Below are 26979 nucleotides of genomic sequence, written 5' to 3' on the forward strand. Positions count from 1 at the left end.
AGAGCTCAGTCTAGTTCATACCCCAGTGCAAATCTAGAAGTGTAGCTTGTGGCTCTAGAAAGGGAAACTTTCAGCTCTCACTGTTGACTGTGGGAACTGTGCCCTCTATAAGCCGTTCCCAGGTTTTGGCTGAGCACCTCTTGGGCAGCTCATTTATCTTTCTGTTTAGAGCATGCAGAAATAGTGATCCCTTCATCTTAATCGAGTGCATGATTTCTTTAAAGCGCTGTCAAGCTGCTGAGAGATCTGGCCTGGGGAACAGTCTGCCTCCGTGGTACTGTCAGGATTGATGTCTGACCCACTGGTTCCAAACCCCGGCTACACATTACAGTCACCTGGTAGCCTTTAGCACTGATGACGGGAATCCCCAACCCCCACTGGTATTTTAAAAATTCCTCTGGTAATCCTAGTGCCTATCAGGGCTGGAAACCACTGAAGCAGAGCCGTACTGCAGGGCCCAAGAGCATACAAAGCTAGTTATTTGGATCCAAAGTTGGTCAAGTGTGCAGTGTTTAGACATCATGATCTAGGCAAACAGAATTCCTGGCCTGAAATATGTCACTAGTTAGAAACATTAGAAGCTTTCAGGTAAATAAATATAAAAAACCAGTCAACCGTGTTCTTATTTCTTCATCAGAGAATCATGTGTCGTTTGGTTTAACTTCCTGCTGGATTCTGGATGGGAGTTGTTGAACATATTAATCTCATTATTTTCTGTAGAGGACAGGTTGTCCCCCCTTCCTCATTAGCGCCCTGACTGCTTGTTAGGGCTCTCTGCCTCTGGCCCTGTGACCAGCACGGTTGCTCCAGCAGGCAGCAGTGTGTGGGCCTGCTCTCCACGGCAGAGACAGGGCTGTGAAGCTTGGGTACTGCTCACATTTGGATAATGAAGATATTTTTCATTGTGTTCATTTTAAATGTGAACATTAGAAAAAACTCTGAGCATATAGTCAGAGGAATAGAAGAACTTGCTTGATCCTTCACATTAGTGGTATTTAGTGTTTTTATTTAAAGGCCTCTTAGAGTCTGTCCCTCTCTTGGCACAAAATTTAGCAAATATTTTCTTTCAGAAGATTTACAGATCCTTGAATCCACTTCAGACTTAAAAGTGTATGAAGATGATCATAAAGAGTTAATGATGGCTAACAGCTGTGATGAAGCCGTTAGACATGGCACCTATAGAAATGCACACTTTTTTTTACTACTCTACAACAGTGGGTAAGGAACAATGCATGAGGAAAAGTAGAGAAAACTGTGAGGGTAAATATGCATGGCCTCACGTCGTGTTCTTTACATAAACTACTGAATTTCATCAGTCTGATTACAGTTTAGATTTTCTAATACCAACTTATGTTTTCTTTTAAAATTTTTTTATTTTTAGCTTAGAGACTATTCTGTTAATTACTTATTTTTAGAGACAGGGTCTCGTTCTGTTGCCCAGGCTGGAATGCAGTGGCATAGCTCACCAACCTCAAACTCCTGGGCTCAGGTGACCCTCCTGCTTCACCCTCCAGGCACATGCCACTGTACCCAGCTATTTATTTTTTGTAGAGATGGGGTTTCACTTTGTTGCCCAGGCTGGTCTTGAACTCTGGGCCTCCAGCAATCCTACCTCAGCCTCCCAAAGCAGTGGCATTACTGGTTGAGGGTAGTTGTCTAGCTCTTTGGTGTTTTGAACAAAGAATTGGACAAAATGCACAAAAAACCAAGGCAGTGAAAGCAGAGATTTATTTTAAATGAAAGTATGCTCCACAGGGTGGGAGCTGGCTGAAGCAAGAGGCTCAGGAACACTGGTTCTTCTGGGGTTTATATGCCTTCTAGAGGTTTCCCATTGGTTTCCCATTGGTTCACTCTAGTGGTCCACGACTAGTCTGATTGGTTGTAGGGGGGACCAATCAGAGTTACTTTCATTTTCCAGCTGCCACACAGAAAAAGGAGGGGTTATATCTTATATCCAGTCAGGCTGGGTGGGCCTTAGGTTCCCTGCCTCCAGACCCTATTCTCCTGCCTCACTGGGGTTACAGGCATGAGTCACCATGCCTGGCCTATATTTTCTTCTTTAGAATTCTTAAACCAAGCTTATTTTTTTCCAGATTTGGAAGAAAAGTTGAACTCAAGAACCACAATATATACAGTAATATGCAACCAGGCCAGTGCAATTGGGAGCCCTCTAAAAATGTACCTGGCTGGGCACAGTGGCTCACACTTGTAATCCCTGCCCTTTGAGAGGCTGAGGCGGGTGGATTGCTTGAGCCCAGGAGTTCAAGACCAGCCTGGGCAACTCTGTGAGACACTGTCTCTGAAAAAAAAGAAAAATTAGGCACAGTGGCGCATGCCTGAGGTCCCAGCTACTCGGGAAGCTGTGGTGGGAGGATCACTTGAGCCCAGGAGTTAAAGGTTGCAGGGAGCTGTGATTGAGTCACTGCACTCCAGCGTGGGCAACAGAGTAAGACCCTGTCTCTAAAAAAGGAAAAATAAACACCTAACGTGCATAGAGCTACATGTGTGAGCCTTGCATTGTTCTAGGAGCTCATAGAGATAATTCCTCACTTCATTCAGTCATCTTACAGATTCCTTTCAAATGAAGGATAGTCTGTCTTAATTGTCATTTAGATGAATAACTGAATAAGGAGGTGCATTCATTCAAGTCTTTTTTACTTTTTCTAAATAATCGCTTTGCTGACCAAGACGCTTTAACTTTTTTGGGAAAGACATTCCAGTGCTATCATTTATGGGTTTTGAGGAGTGAGGAAGGGAAGTTATGATGTTTAGTAGGAAAATGCAGTTTTATTGCAGGGAATGATTGGTTCAGTCCTTCCCTTCCATCCAAGATCTGACTGTCTTCTTGGGTTATTGCTCCAGATCAGCACCCCAAGTTATCGTTCAAAATGAAAGCTCATCCCTTCTGATTGACTAAGGCCACTTACATCTAAATTTCTTCGTGCCTGTTAGTTACCCTGAGGAGAGCACCACAACCATATGCATGTGATAGCTTAGGCTGTTCTGAATCATGCGTTCCCTCGCCAAAGAGAAAAACAAGTGGATGAATTTCCCTTTTCTGTAGCACTCACCCCAGTGAACATAACCTGTCTGCACAGCAAGTCCCTGGGCCTGATCTTGGTACAAACTTGAATTGGTGTCCCTTGTGTCTTTTTCATATTGAATCTCCTTCCGAGGCGAATCACAGGGAAGTCCCTGAATTTCCCCAAAGACTGCTTCTCCAGTTTTCTGTGTTGCATGTGCTACCAAACTCATTTGCTTCCTTTTGGAAGAAGATAATAGAGCCTTAGAATTTAGGTGCGGAAAGAACCTTAGTGGTCCCTTGATCAGCTGCCACCTTTTATAGATGAGATCCAAAAAGGCACTAACATGGCTTGGCTGCTGAGTAAAAATAGATCTGCAGCTCAGGCATGCTGCCTCCTCCCAGTCCCGTGATCTTTCCTCTTTTTCACATGTGTTTTCTCCGTACAAGTGTCTGTTGGGAGGATTCTCAAGAGGCGCACAAGGTTGGCGTACTGGCTGTGGCGCTGCCGGTGAATAAGGTGGTTACCGCGTCAGCCCCGGCTTGGTTCCTCCACGGCCCCCACCACTGCCACTCAGTGCCCACACACATTCCTACTCCACTTTAGCTAGTCCTGCAGATGCTCCCATCTTCCTTCACAGCCAAGCTCCTGGTTAACTACATCTTTCCATCTGCTAGAATCTCTATGGCACCAAATAAGTGTCAGTTCTGGAAAAAGCCACCTTTTCCCCGCTTCCTAGAAGTGTCTGCTTGGTGAGCTGGCTGCACGGCAGCGCAGCCTGCCGAGAGGCTTTCCCTGACGGAAACTGACTCGGCCCCTTGCAAGCCCATGTCTTCCTTTTATGGCCTTCACTCTTGCCCTGTGCTCCACTGTGGGTGGAGCAGCATCTGGCAGATGATCAGGGCTGCCTGACCCAACAGGTTAAGAAAAGCAAACAAGTCTGTGAGGACCAATTCGTCAGCCGGCAGCCTCCCTTTGTGGAAGGTGAGGCACCATCCTTGAGACAACTAACCTAGTAGAAAAAGAATTTCTGAAACCCAGACCTTAAGCCAGATTCCCTGAAGTGGGGATGACCTGGGGATAAACCACAGGGCAAAGGGACTGCTTTTTCCTCCTGAAGAGAGAGTATCACCTCATCTGAATGGCTTCTTGACCCAGAAAAATCTAAAGAACAGCATGCCTCCTGTTTTACGGCAGGTCTTGTTCTTGGAATTTTGGTCTGCATTTCCGCTCACCCAATATTGCATGGCTCCCATGTTAATGACCCTTTCCTACATCCATCCACTTAAAGTTGTGTGCAGTCCTGCATCCAGTGCCCTCAGCTGTGTCCCTGAGCTGTTAAGCTGAATTTCTGTGCCAACTGACAAATACCGAGTGCCTACTCTGGGGAAGCCTCTGTGACTGTTCCAGACAGAAGATGACGAAGTTCTAAGTGCATAGTGTACAAAAAAACACTAACCTCATGCCCGCTGGCTTGATCTCAACAGTTAAGCAAAATCAGCAGAAGGGGACTTTTGCTTTATTTAGTTTGATGGCTTCCTTTCTATCAGCTTATAGAATATTATCTGCTTCTAGGTTGCTAAATATCAATATAAAGCATATTATTCCAGTAAGTGCCAATGCAGTTGTTAGATGCTGGCGCTGAAGTTAGTGCTCACTGCATTCTCTCTTGTTGGCTGTCTACTTGAGTCACCGATTGGCACAGCCAGAGCTATAACCAGTCTGTGAGGATTGATTTGCCCTGACTTGTATCTTCATGTGTGGTTTATAAGGTCTGCCAGATTGGCTTATAGTCACAACCAGCATGTCCTAAGCAAAATGAAACTATATGAACAAAAATCAGCTCTCATTTCACTGCTAAACTTTGGTGTTTTCTTTAAGAAGTAGCTTTGTTAATGCTTAGTTTTGCCTTGGGGGCCTTAATGTGTCATTAACTGCCTGGAAATACCTTTCATTTAAAAAAGTATACTTTAGTACCTAATGTTCAATTTAGTATCGATCTGGATATTTTAGCAAATTTTGACTTTTCAAAGACAGAGTTTCTGTCTTGTAATGTTTCTTGGGCCGGCTATACTGCCTTTCATCTAAAACTCACTACAGTTCACTGGGCCGTTTGGTAACAGGGTAACCTGGGCATAATTAGGTGCTTGATTGACAAAAGAGTTACCAGTACCAGAAGTCAGGTTCTATTTTAACCCCATCATTTCCAATTGATTCTTTTTCTCTCCACCATTATTCACTGTCTCTCAAGTGTTAGCACTCTGAGTTGTTGAACGGAGGTTTGTATGCTGCGCAGAGCCCTGTCGCAATGCCCCAGCAAGCTTCTTGTTGGCATGTGGCCACTCTAAATTGTGCTCCAGGATCTGCTATGGGTCCATGCTTGCAGGAGAAACAGCTGTGTAGAATTTCCTATTGCATTTCATTTGTGGGTTTAGAACTTGGTTGCTTATTTCATATTATCTCCTTTTTCAGTCCTTCAAGGTACATTTTTCCAACTTCTCTAATGAATTATTACATTTCTGAGTAGCTGATATGTTTTTATCTTATCTAAGCAGTATATTTATAATTCCTTCTTTGCATTGGCTAATCTGATTAGTAGTTCAGAACCCAATTTTCAGATTGTCTATAGCAAACTGTGAAGAACTGTGCTGTCAAGTAGAAATAGAATATAAGCCACATATGTAATTTAAACTTTTCTAATACCACATTAAAAACTATAAAAGGGGAGGAAATGGAAGATTAGTAAAAAAAAAAAATAAATAAAACTTTTTGAGTCAGAGTCTCATTCTGATGCCCAGGCTGGAGTGCAGTGGCGCAATCTCAGCTCACTGCACCCTCCACCTCCTGGGTTCTAGTGATTCTTGGCCTCAGCTTCCTGAGTAGCTGGGACTACAGGCACGCACCACCACACTCAACTAATTTTTGTACTTTTAGTAGAGATGGAGTTTCACCATGTTGGCCAGACTGGTCTTGAACTCCTGACCTCAAGTCATCCATCCACCTTGGCCTCCCAAAGTGCTGGGATTACAGGCATGAGCCACCGCGCCCAGCCTAACATTTTAATAATTATATCTAATCCAGTATACCTAAAAGATTACTTTAATCAACTCCCAAAATATGTAAGTCTGTTATACATCAGTAAAAAAATCAATATAAAAATATTACATTCCCTTTTTTGTACTAAGTCTTCATTTCAGACTAACACCATTCAAGTTCAGGTGCTCCCTAGATGTGGCTGTGGCTGCAGCTGCCAGATGGTAGCGTGCAGGACAGTGAGAACTGATAGCCTCCCGAGGGTACGAGCCTTCACTTGGCCTTAATTTATTTCTTCCTCCTGTATTTTCCCTTCTTAACATTCTCACTTGTGCACATGCCGCAAGATGAAAAACAGGTATCTTTGTAAGCCACTCTGAAGGAAGCCGTTTTGAAACAAGACACTGCATAAATGAATAAAAGTGTTTTTTCCAAAGGAGCCTGTGAAGGGCTGGGTGGATGTGCAGATGCAGGCACACTGATTTGTAGGATGCCAGGAGAAGGGAATTTTGTATTTTTTCTGTTTTCTATTATTTTGTGTGGAGCCAGGCTGCTTATTGGTGTCTGGGCAGATTTTGAGCCTACACATCTTAAATTATTCATTTTTCTTAAACTCAGGAGGAGAGGAAGACACAGGAAAACTGGGACCTCCCACAGTTAATTTGAAGATTTTTTATTTTTTAAGAGAGGATTTCAGGTTTGTTAGGGATTGTCCTAAATTGACTGGTGTCCCAGATTTCTAACTTGGTGACCTGACACTTAGGAAGTTTCGTTCTATAAATGCACATGAGAATTAATTGCAGGGTCTCACCCATCACTTACCTGCCACCTGCTAGACAGTATGTGGGCTTCCTCCTGAACCCAGAGCCATGGGAAGGAGGCCGTCAGGGAGTCTGCACGTCAGACTCCTTAGAAAGCTGGTGTATGTGCTAACAAGTGAGGCACAAGAATGAAAGAAAGACTTTCATCGTGGAAGAATTCTGTGTTGTTTTAGTGATTAAATGTATTTAGCACTTTAGTTGGTATAAATGGATGCTTTGAAGGTACTTAAATTCTTTTTTCTTTTTTTTTAACCCTACTTTCAAGCTACCAAGTTAGAGATACTTAAATTCAATAGTGACAGATTCCCTTTTCCTTACTCCCACTAAAATATTTACAGTCTTTTCAGGGTTTTTTGAAAAATAAAAACATGTTTCTGTATATGGAGAGATATAAAGACAGTATTAAAAAAATTGAATCAGTGGAGGGGAAAAAATGTTAGCTAGAATCCCAGAGCAATTGTCTCTATTGTTGTTGTATATCTTTGTAGTCCTTTCTGTAAAATACACAGGGGATTTTGTAGACGGTTTCCTTTCAACATTGTACTTATTTTTCAGTAGAAAATAAAGTAAGCTTTAAGTAGTCCATTTTGAATTTTATACAAACAATAAACTAGTGGGTGTAAGTGGATGGTTCTTTTGAAAGAAGTTGGAGGAAACCTCATAAAAAATCATCTCTGTATTATTTGTTGTAAATATGCATGTTTCGTGGATTCTTTTCTATTTAGAAAAACATCAGTGGTCTATTGAAGTCTACTTACTGGCATTGTCTGTTACTTTAGACATCTTCGTTTTCTTGCATGGGAGGAATTGTTTTTCTTCATGCAAAAAAATCTGTCTCAATAGAAATTACATCAAATCTACATTGTCCCCTGCCCACTCCCCATCACACTCACACACACACAGACACACATGCTAAGTACTAAGAAGGTTGCTGTGCGTACAGAGATGTCTCCAAAGGTTCCTTTACCCTCTTTGCCTTTTCTATATTTTCTTTTCTGTTTTGTCTGTACAATTATGTTGGTAATAATTTGCTTTGCTGATTATACTGTAATAACAGGGTGAAGCAGAAAGAGACTGTGATAACAAGAAAATCAGACTGGAGAAGGAAATCAAATCACAGTCGTCTTCTTCATCCTCCCACAAAGAATCTTCTAAAACAAAGTGAGTATAGAGATTAGCAACCACCTCATGTACAGTGATCAACACTTCTTGGGTCTTGACATAGCAAAGAAATTTTTCTTCTGCAGTAGAATCAGTGGATTAATAAACTCAAGCTCATTTGGACAATGTAATGAGTTTGTTTTTGTTTCTTGCATCCATGAGGACCTTACAGGAATTAACAATTCATGTGGCAGCAAATTTAGATTTATCAGAAACATTTTCACTATGGACAATTTCTTTAGACATCTGGATTTTTTTTTTCCCTGAGGGAAAGTAAGAAAGGAACCCTTATTTCTACTTTGCAGAATTGGAAACAAACACACAGAGAAAATGACTTGTCCAAAGTCAGAGAATTCTTACTGTGTGTTGGAGCCAGCATTTGGACTCCGGGAGCCTGTGTTCAGTGCTCCTTCTTTTAGAGATGACTAAGAATCTGTCGGGCCACTCAGTGTCTGTTGTTGGGAAGAGGGGTGGCAGGTGAGAAGTGGTAGTGCCAGGAAGACGTAAATATAACAAGCAGCTATTATTTACTGTGATTTACTCAAGAAATTGCTTCAAAAAATGTATTGGCAAAAACAAATGCATAGTGTCACCGTGTGGGAACCGACAGAGATGGGGAAGGCTCAGATGTGGAGGGTGTGTGTCCACTCGTCTTCTTGTCAGGGAAAGGCACCGGTTGGGAAGCAGCTGAAGCAGGCGTTCGGAATGGTTGGGGAAAGTCGGGACCACTGGCAGACTCTGCAAGCTTAGAAACTATACAGCTTCATTTATCACTAATGGGTAGGGCTAGATTTTTGAAATGCCTCAAAAAGTCCCTGAAATTTGGCCTGTTTACACAGTTTCATGCTTTGTCATACCCTACTCTTTGTGCCAGCAGCCAGTTTGTAACTAAACAACGAAGCCGCTTGATGTGTACTTTGCCTCCTCTTAGTTTTACGTGATGTTTCACCCCAGGCCCTCCAGGCCCTCCTCACAGTCCTCAAAGAAGGAAATGCTCCCCCCGCCACCCGTGTCCTCGTCCTCCCAGAAGCCAGCCAAGCCTGCACTTAAGAGGTCAAGGCGGGAAGCAGACACCTGTGGCCAGGACCCTCCCAAAAGTGCCAGCAGTACCAAGAGCAACCACAAAGACTCTTCCACTCCCAAGCAGAGAAGAGTAGAGGGGAAGGGCTCCAGAAGCTCCTCGGAGCACAAGGTGAGCAGGGGCGGCGGTCACTCTGTAAGATGGAATGCATTGCTGTACCTTTACGTTCCCAAAGAAGACAAGTTGCTAATGATGGCACTTCAGAACTGTCCATTGCTTTTAATGAGGCAACTGTTTGTGTTTAAAATGCTACTTTTTGGAGGGAGAGTAAAAGGTAGTTAATAATACACAAAGATTTAGGTGTCGATTTATTCTTCTTACAGTGATTTCAGAGGTGAAAAATCAAAATAGATTTTTGTGCTAGTTTTTGATAGGGTGTTTTACAGTAAGAAATAGTTACCCTGTGTAGTCCTGCTTTGAATGTTTGGTCTCAGATACTTTCATTCTTGGTTATAATGGGGAAAAAATGATCCACTTTCTCAAATAAAAGTTCCTCTCTTCCTGTTAATCTGGGTGGAGTAGAGTGGTGTGTTTGGATTGACTAAGAGAAAGTGTTATGTGTGGCTTTGTGAGTTCTCTGATCTCTTGGACATTCTAGTCTTTTTGAGTCCCCAGTACAATCAGAACCACTGCTTCAGTTGAATCTGTAGCTGAGGAAGTGTTTAGCCAGGGTAGATTGTGCATTGTTTGATTTACTCTTTTTTGAAACTACTATTTTGGCCTATTTAAGAGGGATGGTACTTTTAGGACAGTGGTCTTAAATGTTAGAGTGTAATCTGTATATTGATTTTTTTTTGAAGGGTTCTTCCGGAGATACTGCAAATCCTTTTCCAGTGCCTTCTTTGCCAAATGGTAACTCTAAACCAGGGAAGCCTCAAGTGAAGTTTGACAAGTAAGACTTCAGATGATTTCTTCTTGCTCTGTTTTGTTTTGTTTTGTTTTTTCCCCCTCCCAAGATAGTCTCACTCTGTCACCCAGGCTGGAGTGTAGTGGCATGATCTTGGCTCACTGCAACCTCCACCTCCCGGGTTCAAGTGATTCTCCTGCCTCAGCCTCCCAAGTAGTTGGGACTACAGGCATGAGCCATCATGCCTGGCTAACTTTTTTTGTATTTTTAGTAGAGACGGGTTTCATCATGTTGGTCAGGCTGGTCTCGAACTCCTGACCTCAAATGATCCGCCTGCCTCGGCCTCCCAAAGTGCTGGGATTACAGGCGTGAGCCACTGCACCCAGCCACTTCTTGCTCTTTCTTCCTCCATTTCCTCCTCCCCTCCTTATTTCCACTTCTCCTTCTTTGTTTACCCTCTCTCCTCCCCTTGCTGTCCTCCCATCCTTTTTCACTCTTGGTCTTAAGTTATCTTGCCCTAGTCTAGTAATTTTTGGCTCATATGACCTGTCCCTGGTTTTTCCTCTTTTTCAGACAACAAGCAGACCTTCACATGAGGGAGGCAAAAAAGATGAAGCAGAAAGCAGAGTTAATGGTTAGTATTGGCCCTTTATCTCTTTGGTAGAATGTTTTTTGATAGTAAAAAAAATTTTTGGTAGTCTCCATTCTGCCGTATTCCATATCACTCAGCGTATGTGCGGTGGAAGGCGGGGGTGCAGCAGGCGCAGGAGAAAGGAGTGTATGGGCCCTACCATTGGCCACAACATATGCACGCAGCAAAATCAGGACCTTAATGATTAAGGGGTAGGTGGTTCTTGGTGGTGTTATTTTCTTTGGCTCCATTGATTCAGTCTGATCATGGGCAGATATACAAAGGACCTAGTCACAAGTTTTGTATCTAAGTAAGTCAAAGTTAATCTACCTGCTGGTGATTTAATGCATAGGTGCCTTTTTATTCCACTGCATCAATTCTTTGGATGTGAAAAATGAGTCCTGCTGTTGAAACTCAGTCAACGTGTGTTCACTCTAAAACATTTCACAAGGCAGGAAGCCTGTTTACATTCCAAAATTATCTTAAAGCCTTCAGAGGCTGACCTGAAGGAAGAGTTGAGCTAGGCTATTAGATGAGATTTTAAGATGAAGGTAATGATTATACTGTTGGTAAACATGCTTTAAAAACATGAATTCTCTTTACCTATTGGCTTTTGGACTTTCTAAAAGGTGGTTTTGTAGTTAATTGTGTACATAATTATGCTTTTACATCACTACTGCAATAATGAGATAATGTTTGCCCTTTGTCATATTTAGATATCCAAGACTCTGGGGCTTTTGCTTATGTAGTGAGTTCCTAAACCTAAATCCCCACAAATGCAAAAATGCAAAAACCTCCCTGGAAAGCCATATGTTGAACTTTGGTACACAGAGGAAGGGCATGAGTTGCCTTTTTTGGTTCACATGCAAACCTAACTACACATTTCAGACACCCACAGGGGTCTGAATCAGATTGATTCATGGTGGCCCGGCCCGCAAGATCCTGGCCTGGTGCTCTTCAACCCTATTCTGCAGACCTGTATCTCTTCTGAGACCCTTTCATCAGATACCCTTGCATTAGGCAAAATGTTGATTCCTTACCATGCTCAATTCTGTAAGATAGTCAAAGACAAGCGTCTCTAGCCCTGTTCCTAGAACTGCGCTGTACCAGGGTGACCTAAGTCAATTAAGAATCTGAGATTGTGCCAAGCAATGGTTTCAGCAGCTTCCATTTTTCCAAGGTTATTACTGGAACTGTATGAATCTTTGGAGTTTTGGAAAGAGTAAATATTTCGCACTGTCAGCCAGTTATCTAAAACTTACCTTGACATTGGATACTTTCAGTACTAGATTTCTCGTTATTCAAAGGAGTAATATACTCTAGGGAACTTTGTTTTTAATCTATTCATATGCATACATTCTTTCTCCTTACCTAAGGTGACTGTACATCCCAGTGTGCCAGGACAGTCCTGGTTTATGCCTGTTTCATCCCAGTTTGATAAATAATTATATCCCATTTCACTCTTAAAATATGCCAGCTTGGACAATAAGCCCCTATGGCCACCCACTCCATAATATTCTCCCTTAATAGCATAATGTTTCAAAGATGTGCAATTGGTGTTCCAAATAGTTACCTATCCAACTGAGTAGAAAGGGATGTATTTTTTCTCTACGTTATCTTCAACTGATGAGTGATGAGGGAAACTACTTTAACAATGTTTCAGGAGATACATGGAATCACAGAAATATGGACATTATTGGCCTTATGATATACTTATCTAAAGGAAATGGATATTGACAAATTGCTACACAGTATTGTAGTTTAGTTTATTTCTAGCCTAAAGCCAATATTAACTTTGGAAATCCCATGAAAGAGATGGTGTTGAATAAGTATATTTGGAGAATTCAGTTCCATCAGTGAAGCAAACCGGTCATGCCAAATACTGCTGATTAATTGGGGAATACTCATTTGATTTTTGTTCTGTCACTAATCTGAGTCTCGGTTCTCTAGAAAAAGTATTTTTTTATTAAGTTACCTTTTAAAATAAAAAATGTTAGAATAATTGAATATTCTGAAATATACATGTATACTACATGTGTATATGTATAGCAGCGTAGTTCATTCTGCTACTGGTAAAACATGAGAACAGTATACACTAAAGTCATTCTCTTGTCAGCTCACTGGGAGAAGCGTTGTTTCTGCCCCGTGTAGAGTGCAGCAGCATGCCTAAGTAGCTTGACAGCCCATACCGCTCTCATTGCCGACATGTCTCCAGCTCCTTGTATTCCACTTACATCTTTACTATTTTCTTTCTTTTTTTTTTTTTGAGCCAGAGTCTTGCTCTGTCACCCAGGCTGGAGTGCAGTGGCATGATCTCGGCTCACTGTAACCTCCGCCTCCCATATTCAAGCGATTCTCCTGCCTTAGCCTCCCAAGTAGCTGGGATTACAGGCCTGCTACCACACCTGGCTAATTTTTATATTTTCAGTAGAGATGGGATTTTGCCGTGTTGGCCAGGCTGGTCTCAAACTCCTGACCTCAAGTGATCCACTCGCCTTGGCTTCCCAAAGTGCTGGGATTACAGGCGTGAGCCACCATGCCCGGCCCCTATTTTCATTCTTTCTTTTTGAACATATCAAATACAAAGCCGAAATTACAAATGCTAATCAGTTGCTCTCAATGTGCAGTACATATGCCACATGTAGAGAGAAAGACAGTTGCATCACACTGTCATCAGCTGCACTTGCCATATGCCACTTAGAAGCGTGCTATGTGACAAAGTGTGTATTCAGGGTGTAGGGTGACCACCAATATCTGATTTTGTTCATATTTCTACATTCCCTTTAAGGGACTCTGAAATGTTACCCCTGTTGGCCTCGGGGGATGGCTTTGTGTACTAAAGCAGATGTCAAAGGAGATTAATCTATTGGGCTGTAAAATGCATAAAACAATTATTGTTGGCTATTATGTCTAACATGCTCATAAACCATGATGAGTGTTTTCTTTTTAATAAACTTCAGCATGCACAAAGAAATATGTGTCTGCATTACTCCAGACATGTGGAATAATCTGTTTCTCAAGAAAGTTATAGAATGAGTAATTTGACACTGATAACAAGGAGACTATGTACTTACTGCCTTAGTTGGATATGTGCTTTCATAAGGCTTTGAGAGCATGGTCTTAATACAGGATCATTTTCTTTTTACTAATGAATTTTTGCTAAAATAGTTTTCAGCAGGTCATAGCTGACAGGCTTTGGTTATCATTTTTAGTTCATTCATCCTCACACTTCTCCCTGGCCATAATTAAACTAAGACAGCGGAGGAAAGTCACACTAAAGAATGTGGGTGAGAAACTAAATCAAGGTTTGTCTTCAGCCTAACAATGACCACGTTCTTCTCCTGCAGACGGACAAGGTTGGAAAGGCTTTTAAGTACCTGGAAGCCGTCTTGTCCTTCATTGAGTGTGGAATTGCCACAGAGTCTGAAAGCCAGGCATCCAAGTCAGCTTACTCTGTCTACTCAGAAACTGTAGATCTCATTAAGTAAGTGCCGACTCATTGTGCTTTCCTCTTAAGTCCTTTTCTTTCCTCACCTTTCTTGTTTTAATCCATTTGAACCTTAGTGTGAAGATGGCTCAATAAAGGGGAGCCTTAAAAAAGTTATTGGTCTAAGAACTAGTTTTTGTCCTGAAGTTGCGTTCTAGATGAAGTGCTAGCACAGAATAACTGGGTCCAACTGCATCATTTTGCTAAGTGTGCCAAGAAGTGCCAAAGCTTTCAGGGAGGTTGGTTTTTCCAGTTTAGCTTTTTTATCAAGTGTCCTCTCCTCTCAGTTTAAGCCTCTACTTTGTTTACTTACCTACATTTCAACAGGGGACTCAGTAAGGACACAACTTTACTTGGTTTCAAGAGGTAGACAAGCCACACAAGAGACATGTGTACTCACCTAGTTTTCTCAATGGCCTGGATTGTTGCTCTAAAGCCTTGGGTTTTTTAATTTTTTTCCTGTGATGCTCTCATCTCTTCTTCAGGAAAAGTCAATATAAAATGGAAACAAGCATAATAAGTTGTATTTGTGTCTGCCTTTGTTTAAAACCTGATGTACTTTTATATTTTCCTATAGATTCATAATGTCATTAAAATCCTTCTCAGATGCCACAGCGCCAACACAAGAGAAAATATTTGCTGTTTTATGGTGTGTATTTTCCTTTGTCTAAATAGTACTAAATTTGTTTTTGCATCTGTTGATGTTACAAAAGGATTTTGAAATTTGTTTTCTTAATGTGAAAATTATGAAAAGCAAGTCAGTACTTTGGTCAAAAGGTTAATCCCTCACTGATAGTAATTCTTATAAAATGGTATCTGCTGCCATTTTTCTGATGGCTTGGTAAATGCTTTGGTCTTGTGATATAAGTTATATCCTTGTGTTTTCTACCAGCATTTACTTTTGCGATAGTATGAACAGAGCAGTAAGATACTTTACATACTAACTCACACAAGTGAGGAAAATCCGGTGTGTTCATTAGGCTATAAAAGGTTAGATGGCTGCTTTTCTGTAGTATGATAGTCACTTGCAGTTTCACTTCTGTCTTTGTTCATAGCATGCGTTGCCAGTCCATTTTGAACATGGCGATGTTTCGTTGTAAAAAAGACATAGCAATAAAGTATTCTCGTACTCTTAATAAACACTTCGAGAGTTCTTCCAAAGTCGCCCAGGCACCTTCTCCATGCATTGCAAGGTAACTCTAAGTCTAATATAAATAATTTCCAGAATTGAGTCATTTATTTATTTACTTCTTGCTTTTGCAACCATTTGTATGCTTACATATGTCACTTTGCCTTTTCAAAAATTGTTGGCTTCATCTGTTTGCTGGTTGCTCCTAAATTTAAATTATTAGCATATTTCTACCTTTTTGAGAAGTAGTTATAAATCAAGGTTTTTGCTGATTGGAAAACATAAAAAGGTAATTGCAAAGAATATAGAATTGAAATTTTTGAGCTTTGAGGTTTTTGTTTGTTTGTTTGTTTGTTGTTTTTTGAGACAGAGTCTTGCTCTGTCTCCCAGGCTGGAATGCAGTGCTGCAATCTTGGCTCACTGCAACCTCTACCTCCCAGGTTCAAGCGATTCTCCTGCCTCAGCCTCCCGAGTAGCTGGGATTACAGGCCTGCGCCACCACCATGCCCAGCTAATTTTTGTATTTTTAGTAGAGATGGGGTTTCACCACATTGGCCAGATTGGTATCGAACTTGTCACCTCAAATGATCTGCCTGCCTTGGCCTCCCAAAGTGCGGGGATGCCACAGGCGTGAGCCACCGCACCTAGCTGAGCTTTGAGGATCTTTAGATAAGCCTAAGAACACAAAACAAGAGGCGGAGCCAACAGAACCAGAGCCAGAGTCCTTTCTCTCTCTGTATGTATGGACATAGCTTCTTGGCATTTCAGTAAACAAGAAATTTCCAGAGCCATATGCCACACCAGTAATACTAAGAATGAAAATGATTATCTTTAGCAAAATTCTTTTCCCCATTTTGTGAACTAAAATTGTTCATGTATGCTGTAAGTTATTAGAAAAAAAGAATCCTTGTACAAGTGTTTTTAAAATGAAGCTGGAATTTTCTTCCCTGTAGTCCTTGCCTAGTATTTTTTAATTTGGTCATACTCCTTGTGAAGTTCCTAGTTCTGATAAGTTTTGCTATTTTAAGAATATCACTTACACGACTGCCCTATTTCTAGCACATTCAAAAGAAGAGACTCCCATATGGCCTCTCTCAAAAAAGAAAGTCCTGATTAAGAAGCAACTTCATATTACCTCTGAAGATTTTCATGGCTGCTGCATTGAGATATTATTCTAAGCTAATAGATTGTCAATCACATTATTTATATAACCCCTTCAATCATTTGTCCATCCAGTATATACTGAGCACCTTCTTCATACCAAGCCTTGTTTTAGGTACTAGGGATACAGCAGACAAGAACCACTGCCCTCATGGAGCTTTCACTCTACTCCTTGCAAATGTACATTCTGCTAGGTCCGTGCAGCCCAAACGGCAGGTGTAACATCATGAGGCTACTGCTGCTGAACCATCTTTCCATTTTATATTCATTAACTCTTTTTTATTTAATCCACATTGAGTCACATGTTAACTTGCAGGTCCAGATATTCAGCCAAGAGTGGAGTAAAGAGGAGATAGAGTCTTCTGATGCATGATACTTAATATTAGTTCATTCATTGGCTCAGCAAGTATTTATCAGGAGCCTACTTTTAGCACCTATTGTGCTAAGTGCTAGTAATGCAAAAATTAGTGAGACATTATTTCTGCTGTGGCCCAGGAAAAGGAATAAACAGTAGATAAATGTAAGAAAAGAGAGATGTTCAAGTGGTGGCAGAAAGGAAGCTGTGATATATCCAGGGTATCCACAGTGTCTAAAAGAATGCATGGTACAGAGCAGGTGCTCAGTGTTTACTGAGTGGATGAAAGGATGAAATACAGGTGGGTGCACACACATACATACATATGCATACATTACATACATAGAGTATTGTCTTACTAGGAGATTCCAGGCAGAGGAAGTAGACTATGCGAATGGCATGGGAAAGCATATTTGGAATACAGATTAGCCCAGCAGGGTGTCTCGTTGACCTTGTAGGAGTGACTTTAGCAGTGGTTATCATTTTGGCAGGTGTATAGTGAAACTTTGTGTCTTGGACTGTAGTTCCAGACACGTAAATCTGTGATCCAGGGGTCTACTGGTGACTGACTGACCAGTTATCTCTTCTCTTCCACCTCCCAGAAGCACAGGCACACCATCCCCTCTTTCCCCAATGCCTTCTCCTGCCAGCTCCGTAGGGTCCCAGTCAAGTGCTGGCAGTGTGGGGAGCAGTGGGGTGGCTGCCACTATCAGCACCCCAGTCACCATCCAGAATATGACATCTTCCTATGTCACCATCACATCCCATGTTCTTACTGCCTTTGACCTTTGGGAACAGGCCGAGGCCCTCACAAGGAAGAATAAAGGTAAATAAATGGCTTTGTGGTGGTGATTACTGGGGTGTTTGGATTGGGAGGAATAAACATTGGTTTATATTTTAAGTTCAGTTTCTTGGAGAAAAGGAAATGTGTAGCTGTTTTACTTTAATTATATTTTCTCTATTCTGCCTCAAAACCTAGTTGCAATTATTCCTTGAGCACTGTGGCGTGGAGCTGAATTTCTGTGGCTAGATCTTAGCAAAACCAAAATACAAGTGGCTTTAGCACCTTGCCCGTTCTGAAGTTCTGCTGTCATTATTTCAGCCTGAGCTGAAATGCTAGCTGAAAGGCAAGGCAAATGAAGAAGAGGAGTCACTGGCTGTTCCTAGGCTCAGCACATTGGAGATACAAAGTAGCATAACCCAAATACTGAGATTATTTGTTTTTAGTATATGTTAAGAAAGATAGTAGCTATAGTACGAGAGATACAGCGTAGTAAACATTATTGAGACTTGTTTGGGGAAGAAGACCCTTGGAGAAATGCAAGGTTCAGAAGAGTTGGAGCCAGCTGGCTGTAACTACTTACTTTCGACATAGCCTCTTAGGGCCTTATCTGTCTTATCAAACTGATAATGCTTTTAACTTTTTTTTTTCATTAATGCATCCTTTGAGGCAAAGGTATAAATTTGGTGTTTTCCAAGTGCCAGCCATTGTGCTAAGCATTATGGATTCAGCTCTAAAGCAAACCTGGTTTGTAGTCTAGTGGAGAATTAGCAAGCAATTACAGTAGATTGTGATTTTTTTGATGTGATTAAGTGCAGAATATTGTGGGGACGTACCTTCTGGAACCTTGAATTTTTGTTTCCATTTTAATTTTTGTGTGTGCTTGTGTATTTACTTGTTTTGGTTTTGTTTTGTTTTGTTTTTGCAGAATTCTTTGCTCGGCTCAGCACAAATGTGTGCACCTTGGCCCTCAACAGCAGTTTGGTGGACCTGGTGCACTATACACGACAGGGTTTTCAGCAGCTACAAGAATTAACCAAAACACCTTAATGGAGCCCCAGGTTGATTCAATGCCTTGGGAACTATTTTTGCACATTGGAAGCCTCAAAAACAGTCCAGACGTTTGTTTCATCAGGACACCAAACTCTAAAAAAGAAGCACCACGAGATGGCCAGGACATTTGTCCACTTAAACTCTCAACAACGGTGTGATCATTGGTTGGACACTGTGGTTATGCAGAAGCAGAGATGAGGAGGCTGGCCCCAGAAATGATCTTGCCCTTCCTAACTAAAGGACAGAAGTGCAATGTAGCTTAAATGGGTGTATGAATGGTCTAGAAACATTTCTTTTTTTTTTTTTTTAAACCAGCAGGATACAAGTTGCAAATGAAATGAGGAAGAAACAGTTTCAACTCTGAAAGTGAATTTCACATCATCTCAGTAGCCACACTAGTCCATTCCCAGAAGGAAATTTTTTTTTTTTAACAATGACTTTTGGTAAAGGGTTTTGTGGATGATTTTTTTTCTTTTGAGTTTTGGGAGAAATATTTGTTTAATAACTTCTAATGGCCATCTGTAAACCATAAGTAATGAAGGACTCCACTGTGCCCCACTTTCTGCCAATGAACAGTGGCTTGATAATACCAAGTATTGTTGTAATTTATAAAATTGAAGGCAACCCCCGCTCCTGCCGCCCCCCATCTCCCCATTGCCTAGAGCGCTGCACATTGACCCCAGCTCTGACTTCTCATTACTGTGCTGAAAGTCAGCCCACGTCGGAGCGGCGAGGAGGAGCCACAGCACATGGGGTGCCACCTCGAGGTCTGCACAGGAGGACTTGGCGCTGCCATTTCCTACCCCTGCCATTTCCCACCCCTGCTTCAGCGAAAGGGACTCTAACAGGGCAGTCACTGTTGACTCTATTCTGAATTTCCTACCTTGGGGAAGAAGGGAACCAACATTTATACCTGACCAGATGGCTAAAGTGCTTTTAAAGTTTTGTTTAAGTAGAGCTGGAATTTGAGGTGCTGATCTGTGGTGTACAGTTATGTGGTAACTCATGTTGTCCAACCAACTCAGAGTTTCGTCAGTGAACAAGAAAAATGAAATCTGCTTCTTAGGCTATATTTTTCTGCTACAAATATTTTATATTTATAGCAAAACTAGACTTTCAGAGTCCTTGATTGTCTAGGGGAAGTTAACTCCCTGAGAGGATGTAGAGATTTGGGGTGGTTGATTAGACTTTTGAAAAACTCATCACCACATGCCTTCACTCCAGAGTGTTCTCAGCTAGAGTTGATTTGGTTGAGGAGGAACTGTGGCCCTCTGTAAGTTATTGCCATAGTGTATGCATTAAACCAAGTCCATTTTGAATGACCTAAAATGAAGTAACACAATCAGAAATCCCATGTGCCCATAAGCACAGATTTTTCTTTTTCATTGAAACTTTAAAGGTTATTATTGGAAACATTACTTTGCAGTGTTTTTAAAAGCCAATTCTTTTTTATCCCTTTTAGAAGTAGAATTTGCACACTTACTACAATTGAGGAGTGTCATCTCTATAACTTTTTCTCCGCCTTTGTCCCATTCTGCCCCTCTACATGTTTCCTACCAAGCATGTTTCACATTTTCCTATTAGTGGAGGAGGGAGAACCATATTTATTTATAATGAAGACACCTAAGATCCCTATGGTGAATGCAGGAACTCTCTTGGTAGTTTGTAAATACACAAAGGGATGTGTCGAGGGATGGGAGCGATGCTTATCTCTCACAGTGTGAGTGGTCTGTGTGAGGCTGTTCCTTCAGTTTCTTCTCCAGACTGTTCTTTGGTTGTCACTAAGTCAGAGGTCTGGTCCCTCATGTTTAGGTGAAAGCCAGAGAATGACAGCTGTAGTCATATCTGAGCATAAGACCTTGATGTGTGATTCCTGATGACCGGTTTCATTTATTCATGTTATAAAGCAAGGCCCTGGTCCTTTTTAAACTACTAGTTTTAAAAACCTGTGTTAAATGAACAGTAATTGCCTGGTAGGTTTTGTGTGTTTGTAGCATTGTGTGTCCATCTGTTACATGTAAAGGACAAGGCACCAGAATCAGGCTTTATTTCGATATTGAAGATGTTATTTAACATCTTTCTTTTTTCCTTACTCCCTTAGCCATCCCCTCCCCTTTTGTCCTATCATTCCCTAGAACAAGCCACCTGTCAATTGTGAAGGGTTGTGTTCTTTATGGCAGGTTCTATGCAGATTGTGCCAGAGCATGTGTGTGTTCTGTTGGCAAGCCACAGTGCTCCCTTGACTGAAGACATTTCCAGGTAGATTTCTCAGCCAGCTCTAAAACAGATTGCTTTTTCAGTGGCCTTACTCTTTGTGGGTTTTTTTTTTTTTCTGAACTTGATATAAAGATTTTTTTTGTCCCTTGAAAAAGTAACACATGTGCATAGATCAGTTTGTACTACTTTGGTCATTGGATATTGCTGATCCTTATTGCATTGTACCTAAAGGAGAGTAACTAATGGTAACCTTTTTAATAGAGTATGTGAAAGGTAGTGGCTGATGAATCCTTAATGTTCATAGGGTCTTTTTGCTGTTACAGTTGTATATAGAAGTCTAAAGGATTTTTAAAATGATTTGCACTTTTTCACTGCATGCTTACAATTCCCAAAGGCAAAATCTGTACTGAGGTAGATCATTTGAAAGGGCTAGATTATAAGATTAAGCCTTAGAGTATGCAAAGTTCTTATAATAGTACACACTTCAGAGTAAGACAAATGCAAAGCATCTTAAGGAGTGAAAATAGAGTGTAAATCTTGCCTTTGGCACTACAAGGTTTGTGTGTGTGTGTGTGTGTGTGTCTTTAGTAGGAAATGGAAGAACACTTTTATTTTTTAAAGTGTTTAATGTTTCTGTCCTTTCTGTGAATTATTGAATTTAAGAGCCCTGCTAAATAATGAAAAAACACTTTACTAAAATTTATCAAATTATACTGGGTTCGGATTGTGAAAACATTGGCCACCTAGTAGCAGTGGTGAGGAGTGGGAGGGCCCAGCAAGCATTTATCAGAAATAGAATCACAATAGGAGGAGAATTTGACTGTCTGATATTATGATTTGATTACAATACTGAATGGGAAAAGTATCTAATATTTTGTAACAAAAAGACCTTCATATTATCTGTTTTAACCAAAATATGTAGCTATTTCCCTTAGACAGATTGGACCGCACTTATCTCCCTTGTCCTGTATCCTTTAATTTCAGGTCTCAGGATGTTTAGAAAGCTAAAACCCCCTACCCCTTTCTGGCTGAAAACTTGCCTTATTTGGTATCTTACACATTAATGTTACTAGCATCAGGAGCTTACTTACTGTTTTATTATGATTCATCTTCAGTAATTTTTAAAAGCCAGAAGAAAGCCATTGTGTCCTCTACAATTAACAAAACTGTTATCTCTGATGTACAAAGGGATATAAATACATACACTTAAACAGAGAAAAAGAGGTTGATTGAATTGTGCCTTTGAGTGAACCCAGTTTTTAAATACCGCTGTGTTTGTTTCGCCATGGCTTCAGGGATGCTACATGGCTCTTGCACCTTTTACTCCTCTGCTTTATGAAGTTTGAGTTGTATTTGTGCATCTTAAAGTAGGTTAAGGCTTGAGGCTGGGCTTTCGGGTTTTTTTGTTTTTTGTTTTGTTTTGTTTTGTTTTCTTGTACTTAAACCTGCTTGCTTCCTACCACAGATTATTTTCCCAAACACTACAAAAAAACTTTTAAAACTTTGCCATTTCATCTGTTTACACTCTTTGCCACTGATTAGCAGTATTTAAATCTTGCAAGAATATTTTGTGCTTTCTTTAGAAACACAAGAGTATAGATTTTTCTCACTGAAAAGTGAGAGTTACGCATTGCAGCCATGAAGGGATGCTAGGATCAATTATGGCAGTACCTTTTTTCCCCTCCTGTTCTTGAGCCAGTTGTGTCTTTTGTTTTGGGTCCCACTTAGGATTAATGGATGTATGGTATTTTCCTGTGCCTTTATTTTGTGTCATTCTATTGGAAGGAGGTGTAATGGCAGAATAGCATCGTGTTGGGGGTTTTCCTTCAAACACTGCAAGTGGTATTGCCACCATGTGAACCTCAAATATGCAATCCAGTTGTGTTGGTTTCTCGGTGACTTGGAGTGTTCATCTCTTCATGAATTGTGAGCACTGACCATGTTCTTCAGTTCTTAATTATGGTGAGTTGACAAATACCAACTACTGCTTTTCTTTAGGTGGCTATAAATTTCTTACTGTCAGAAGGAAATGACATTATATTCTGTTCCACTGAATATCAGAGATCAGCAGGCACTGTACTGGGTAGAGAAGTGCCTATACTTCTCTACCTAAGAGGGCAGGAGGGAAACCCTACAGCTCCTTGTGAGCCTATATATTAGTATATCGGCCTGGAGAGGACAAGGGAATAAGACCACTCATAGTGAAGCTGGCCAAGCTGCACTGGTCGGACCAGGCAGTGGCTGACCTAAGGAAGACAACTTGCTTTGCTTAAAAGTAGATTTTTTAAGCAATGCTTAACACAGGCAGTATTCATCTTTGTTCAGGCCATCGACATGTATTGTTAAAATTACTGCATATCCCCCTCAGATATCAAGTATACACTGTTCATGTTGGGGTTGTGTGTGTGTGTGTGTGTGTGTATGTGTGTATGTATGCACGCATGTGTCCCAAATCTTGTTTTAATTTTTTTTTTCTGAATGTGATCATGTTTTGGATGATACCTGAGCAGGGTTGCCTTTTTTTTATTTATTACCATTATATATTATATTATATTATATTATATATTTTTTGCTTTCTTATAACTTTGGAGGAAAGTCAAATCTTGGTATTATTAAAATTGTTTTAAAAAGGAGTAAATTTTCCAGTTGATAAATGAAAATCACTGGCCTATGTTTAATAAGTTTTTCTTTAATTACTGTGGAATAACGTGCCAGCTATCATCAACACAATGATTTTGTACATAGGGTAGGGAAGCAGTGATGCTCTCAATGGGAAGATGTGCAACACAAATTAAGGGGAACTCCATGTATTTTACCTACTTCAGCAATGGAACTGCAACTTGGGGCTTTGTGAATAAAATTTAGCTGCCTTGTATAGTCGTTTGAAAGAATATGTGATCTGTGAGAGAATTATAGTTTTTTTTAGAAGAAAAATCTGCAAAAGATCTTTCCAAAGACAATGTGCCACAGATCTTTTGTTCTCTGTAATGAGGATTAATTGCTGTTTAAACAAAAATGTAATTGTTCATCTTTAAATTCTTTCCTTTTCATAAGAGGATCAAGCTGTAAAAAAACAAAAAAATTAATAAAAATTTCGAGAAATCATTGGGATTGAATCCATGCTTTCTCTTTACCTGAATACAGTAATTCCTAATACCATTATGTGAAATTGCTATCTATAGCCAAGGAGTTTCATGTGAGCAATGTGTCCTTATTCGCAATATTTATTGCTGGAATGGAGAAAGAACTGTGTTCAGAAGGCAGCTTATCCTTCTGTTCAGTTGATCTCACTAAGATCATAATTGGACACAAATTGGCCTGACAGCACCAGTGTGGCTTCTTATCCTAACATCAACTGGAGGGTGTAGTAGTGACCAAATTTGCCTATTTCCAAATTTGCTGGGTGGACAGGTTTGTAGAATGTTGGTATTGAAAGGAATCTAAAGGTTATCTGGCCTTTTCACCCTTTGCCACCGTTAAAGAAAAAATACTCTTTGTGATTTCATGAAATGGGAAAGGACCTAGGTGCTGAAATCTGACTTCCTTGTGTTTGAATCTGATTTTCTGGTTTGCTAATTATGTGACCCTTGGTCAAATTAACCTCTGCATTTCTCTTTTACAGCTGTTGAAATGGTATCCACCCAGTAAGATGGCAGGGATCACATTAGATGGTGCATTGAGATTGCTTAGCATGGTGTGTGGCGTTATGTAATCACTCAGAAACCAGTGGCTATTTCATTTCCTCCCCTTACTGCACTGCCATATCCCAGCTGCTGACCCTCCAGCCGGAACACTCACTGCCTTCCTCTTCCTTTTTAATTTTTTGTCCTTCCAAACGTTAGATCAGTCTCCAGTTGTACTAGTTCTAGTGAACAAACATGGACCCAACCCCTGTAAATTTATAGTAAAGTTGAAAAGTCAACAATAACTGTTGTACAAGGCATGCAATAGCAAGTGTGGGGAAAGGGAGTGTTTTAGATCTGATTGAGAAAAACTACAGGGAAAAGAATCTAATTTGAACTAGGGCTTGAAAAATGGGTCTCAGTCGTCAAGTCTCTTCTGGGTGTTTAACCTTTTTCACCAAAACTTTCCATGTCATATCTTGTATAACTTAATAGTCCAGGTATGGTTGTGCCAATTTAACCTCCTTGTTAATTGTTTCTAATCTGGGGATATTATAAAGAATGTTTCCATTTGGGGAAATTTTTGGGGAAATTCAAATATTTTGAATTTGGGATATTTCTTTGGAATTCCAAGCAGTGGATTGTATAGTGAAAACATTCATTTTTCTTTTTTTTTGGAAAATATTCAAGCATATCCTGAAAAAACAAATACTATGTATACATGTATTCCTACCACCTAGATTCAACAATTAACATTTTACCGTATTTTTTATGTAAATGTGTAGGTGTGTACACTTAGGCTGAATAGTGAGTTGCAGACATATTTCACCCCTAAAAGTTACAGCATGCATCTGTCAGGACACTTTCCAAAGTAGTCACAATACCATTATAGCATCTAAAGACATTTCTCAATGCTTAATGTTCAGTCCATATTCAAATTTCTGTAGCTGCCTTCAAACTTACCTTTTTGAACATGGCTTCAACTGTTTCATGCATTACATTTAGTGATTGTGTCTCTTTAGTCTTGAGAACAATCCTTCCTTCACCCACCCCAAATTTTTTTTTTTTTTTGGAGACAGGCTGTCACCCAGGCTGGAGTGCAGTGGCACAATCATAGCTCACTCTAGCACTCAGTCGATCCTCCCACCTCCGCCTCCTGAGTAGTGGGGACTACAAGCACATGCCATCACGCCCAGCTAATTTTTGTGTTTTTTATAGAGAGACTGTTTCACCATGTTTGTCCAGGTTGGTCTTGAACCCCTGGGCTCAAGTGATCTACCCTGCCTAGGCCTCCCAAAATGCTGGGATTACAGGTGTGAGCCACCACGCCCAGCCACCCCCACCTTTGTAATGTCCCCCATCCTCGATTTGTCTGGTTCCCCCAAATGTTCATTAATTCATTCATCTCCTATATTTTCTATAAACTGCAAGTTCAGCCTAGGGGTCTGATTATATTTAGCAAGAATCCTTCACGGTGATGCTGTGGGCTTCATACTGGATCACATCAGGAGGTAACTAAAATGGTTTTTATGTGTGATAATAAATTTGAGTCTTTGGTTAAGATATGATCACCAGAACTCTCCTTTATAAATATGATCTTTTCCCTATCCCCACAACCTTTCACTTAAGTGATTTTATTATAGCACGCATTGGTGATCCTTGCTAAAAAGATTACTTCATTGGGAGTTAAAGAATGGGAAGAGTATATTTTACAGCCTCTTGTTATTGTCAGATAACCCATAGAAAACTTTTATCGGCCGGGCACGCTGTCTCACGCCTGTAATCACAGCACTTTGGGAGGCTGAGGCGGGCGGATCAGGAGATTTGGAGGTCCCAAATCAGGATTTGGGAGGTCAGGAGATTGATACCATCCTGGCTAACACGGCGAAACCCCATCTCTACTAAAGATACAAAAAAATTAGCCGGGCGTGGTGGCGGGTGCCTGTAGTCCCAGCTACTCGGGAGGCTGAGGCAGGAGAATGGCGTGAACCTGGGAGGCAGAGCTTGCAGTGAGCCGAGATGGTGCCACTGCACTCCAGCCTGGGTGACAGAGTGAGACTCCGTCTCAAAAAAAAAAAAAGTTTTATCACATTTTCAGAGTATCTATTTTCCTAATCCTTTATCTAACCTGGGTATTATGTTGGAAAAGGGGAAGGGGAAAAGTCACTGAACTTGATAGGTGGCAAATGGTGTCCCTGGTGTGTTTTATTCCATGATAGAGTATTTTTCCCTCACATTAAGCTGCCATTTGCAGTGCATGGGTTATGTGACTAGTATTCTAGACCCAGTTCAAATGCCCAACTTGGTAGATGGGGGAAAGCTGTTTTCACCAGTTATATAGATTGAGTTCACCACTCGGAAGGGTTCTGCTAATAAGGAAGGGGATGCTGAGCAGTAAAGAAAAGATGATCCACCAGGCTGAAAAATGCATCTTTTTCCTTTTGATTTATGTATTTAGAGGATATTAATCTTTTGTTAAGTATTTCTCTCCAAATTAAGTTTTTTATTTTTATTATGCTGGGCTTAAAAAAAAAAAAATTAAGTCGGCAGTGTCCTTGCCAACTTTTGATGTCTCC

General features: G+C 40.7%; 1 protein-coding gene across 19 annotated transcripts in view; it reads left to right on the forward strand.

Annotated features, from left to right (window-relative positions):
• Positions 1-26979, forward strand: part of AFF1 (ALF transcription elongation factor 1) — a 257647-nt gene that overhangs the window by 222981 nt on the left and 7687 nt on the right. For 16 of the 19 annotated variants that reach the window (XM_034958884.3, XM_055111597.2, XM_003811253.5 and 13 more), the window contains 9 exons: positions 7935-8038; positions 8993-9230; positions 9920-10011; positions 10540-10600; positions 13945-14081; positions 14662-14733; positions 15140-15277; positions 17332-17555; positions 18439-23885. In XM_034958884.3, the coding sequence (XP_034814775.1) occupies positions 7935-8038; positions 8993-9230; positions 9920-10011; positions 10540-10600; positions 13945-14081; positions 14662-14733; positions 15140-15277; positions 17332-17555; positions 18439-18560 (1188 nt within the window). In that variant the 3' untranslated portion in view covers positions 18561-23885. Of the gene's footprint in view, positions 1-7934; positions 8039-8992; positions 9231-9919; positions 10012-10539; positions 10601-13944; positions 14082-14661; positions 14734-15139; positions 15278-17331; positions 17556-18438; positions 23886-26979 lie in introns of those variants that run through there. The other 3 variants (XR_008625173.2, XM_055111599.2, XM_055111600.2) reach the window with 1 other exon arrangement.

Source organism: Pan paniscus, chromosome 3 (assembly GCF_029289425.2).
Source record: "Pan paniscus chromosome 3, NHGRI_mPanPan1-v2.0_pri, whole genome shotgun sequence".
NCBI classification, from domain to species: Eukaryota; Metazoa; Chordata; class Mammalia; order Primates; family Hominidae; genus Pan; species Pan paniscus.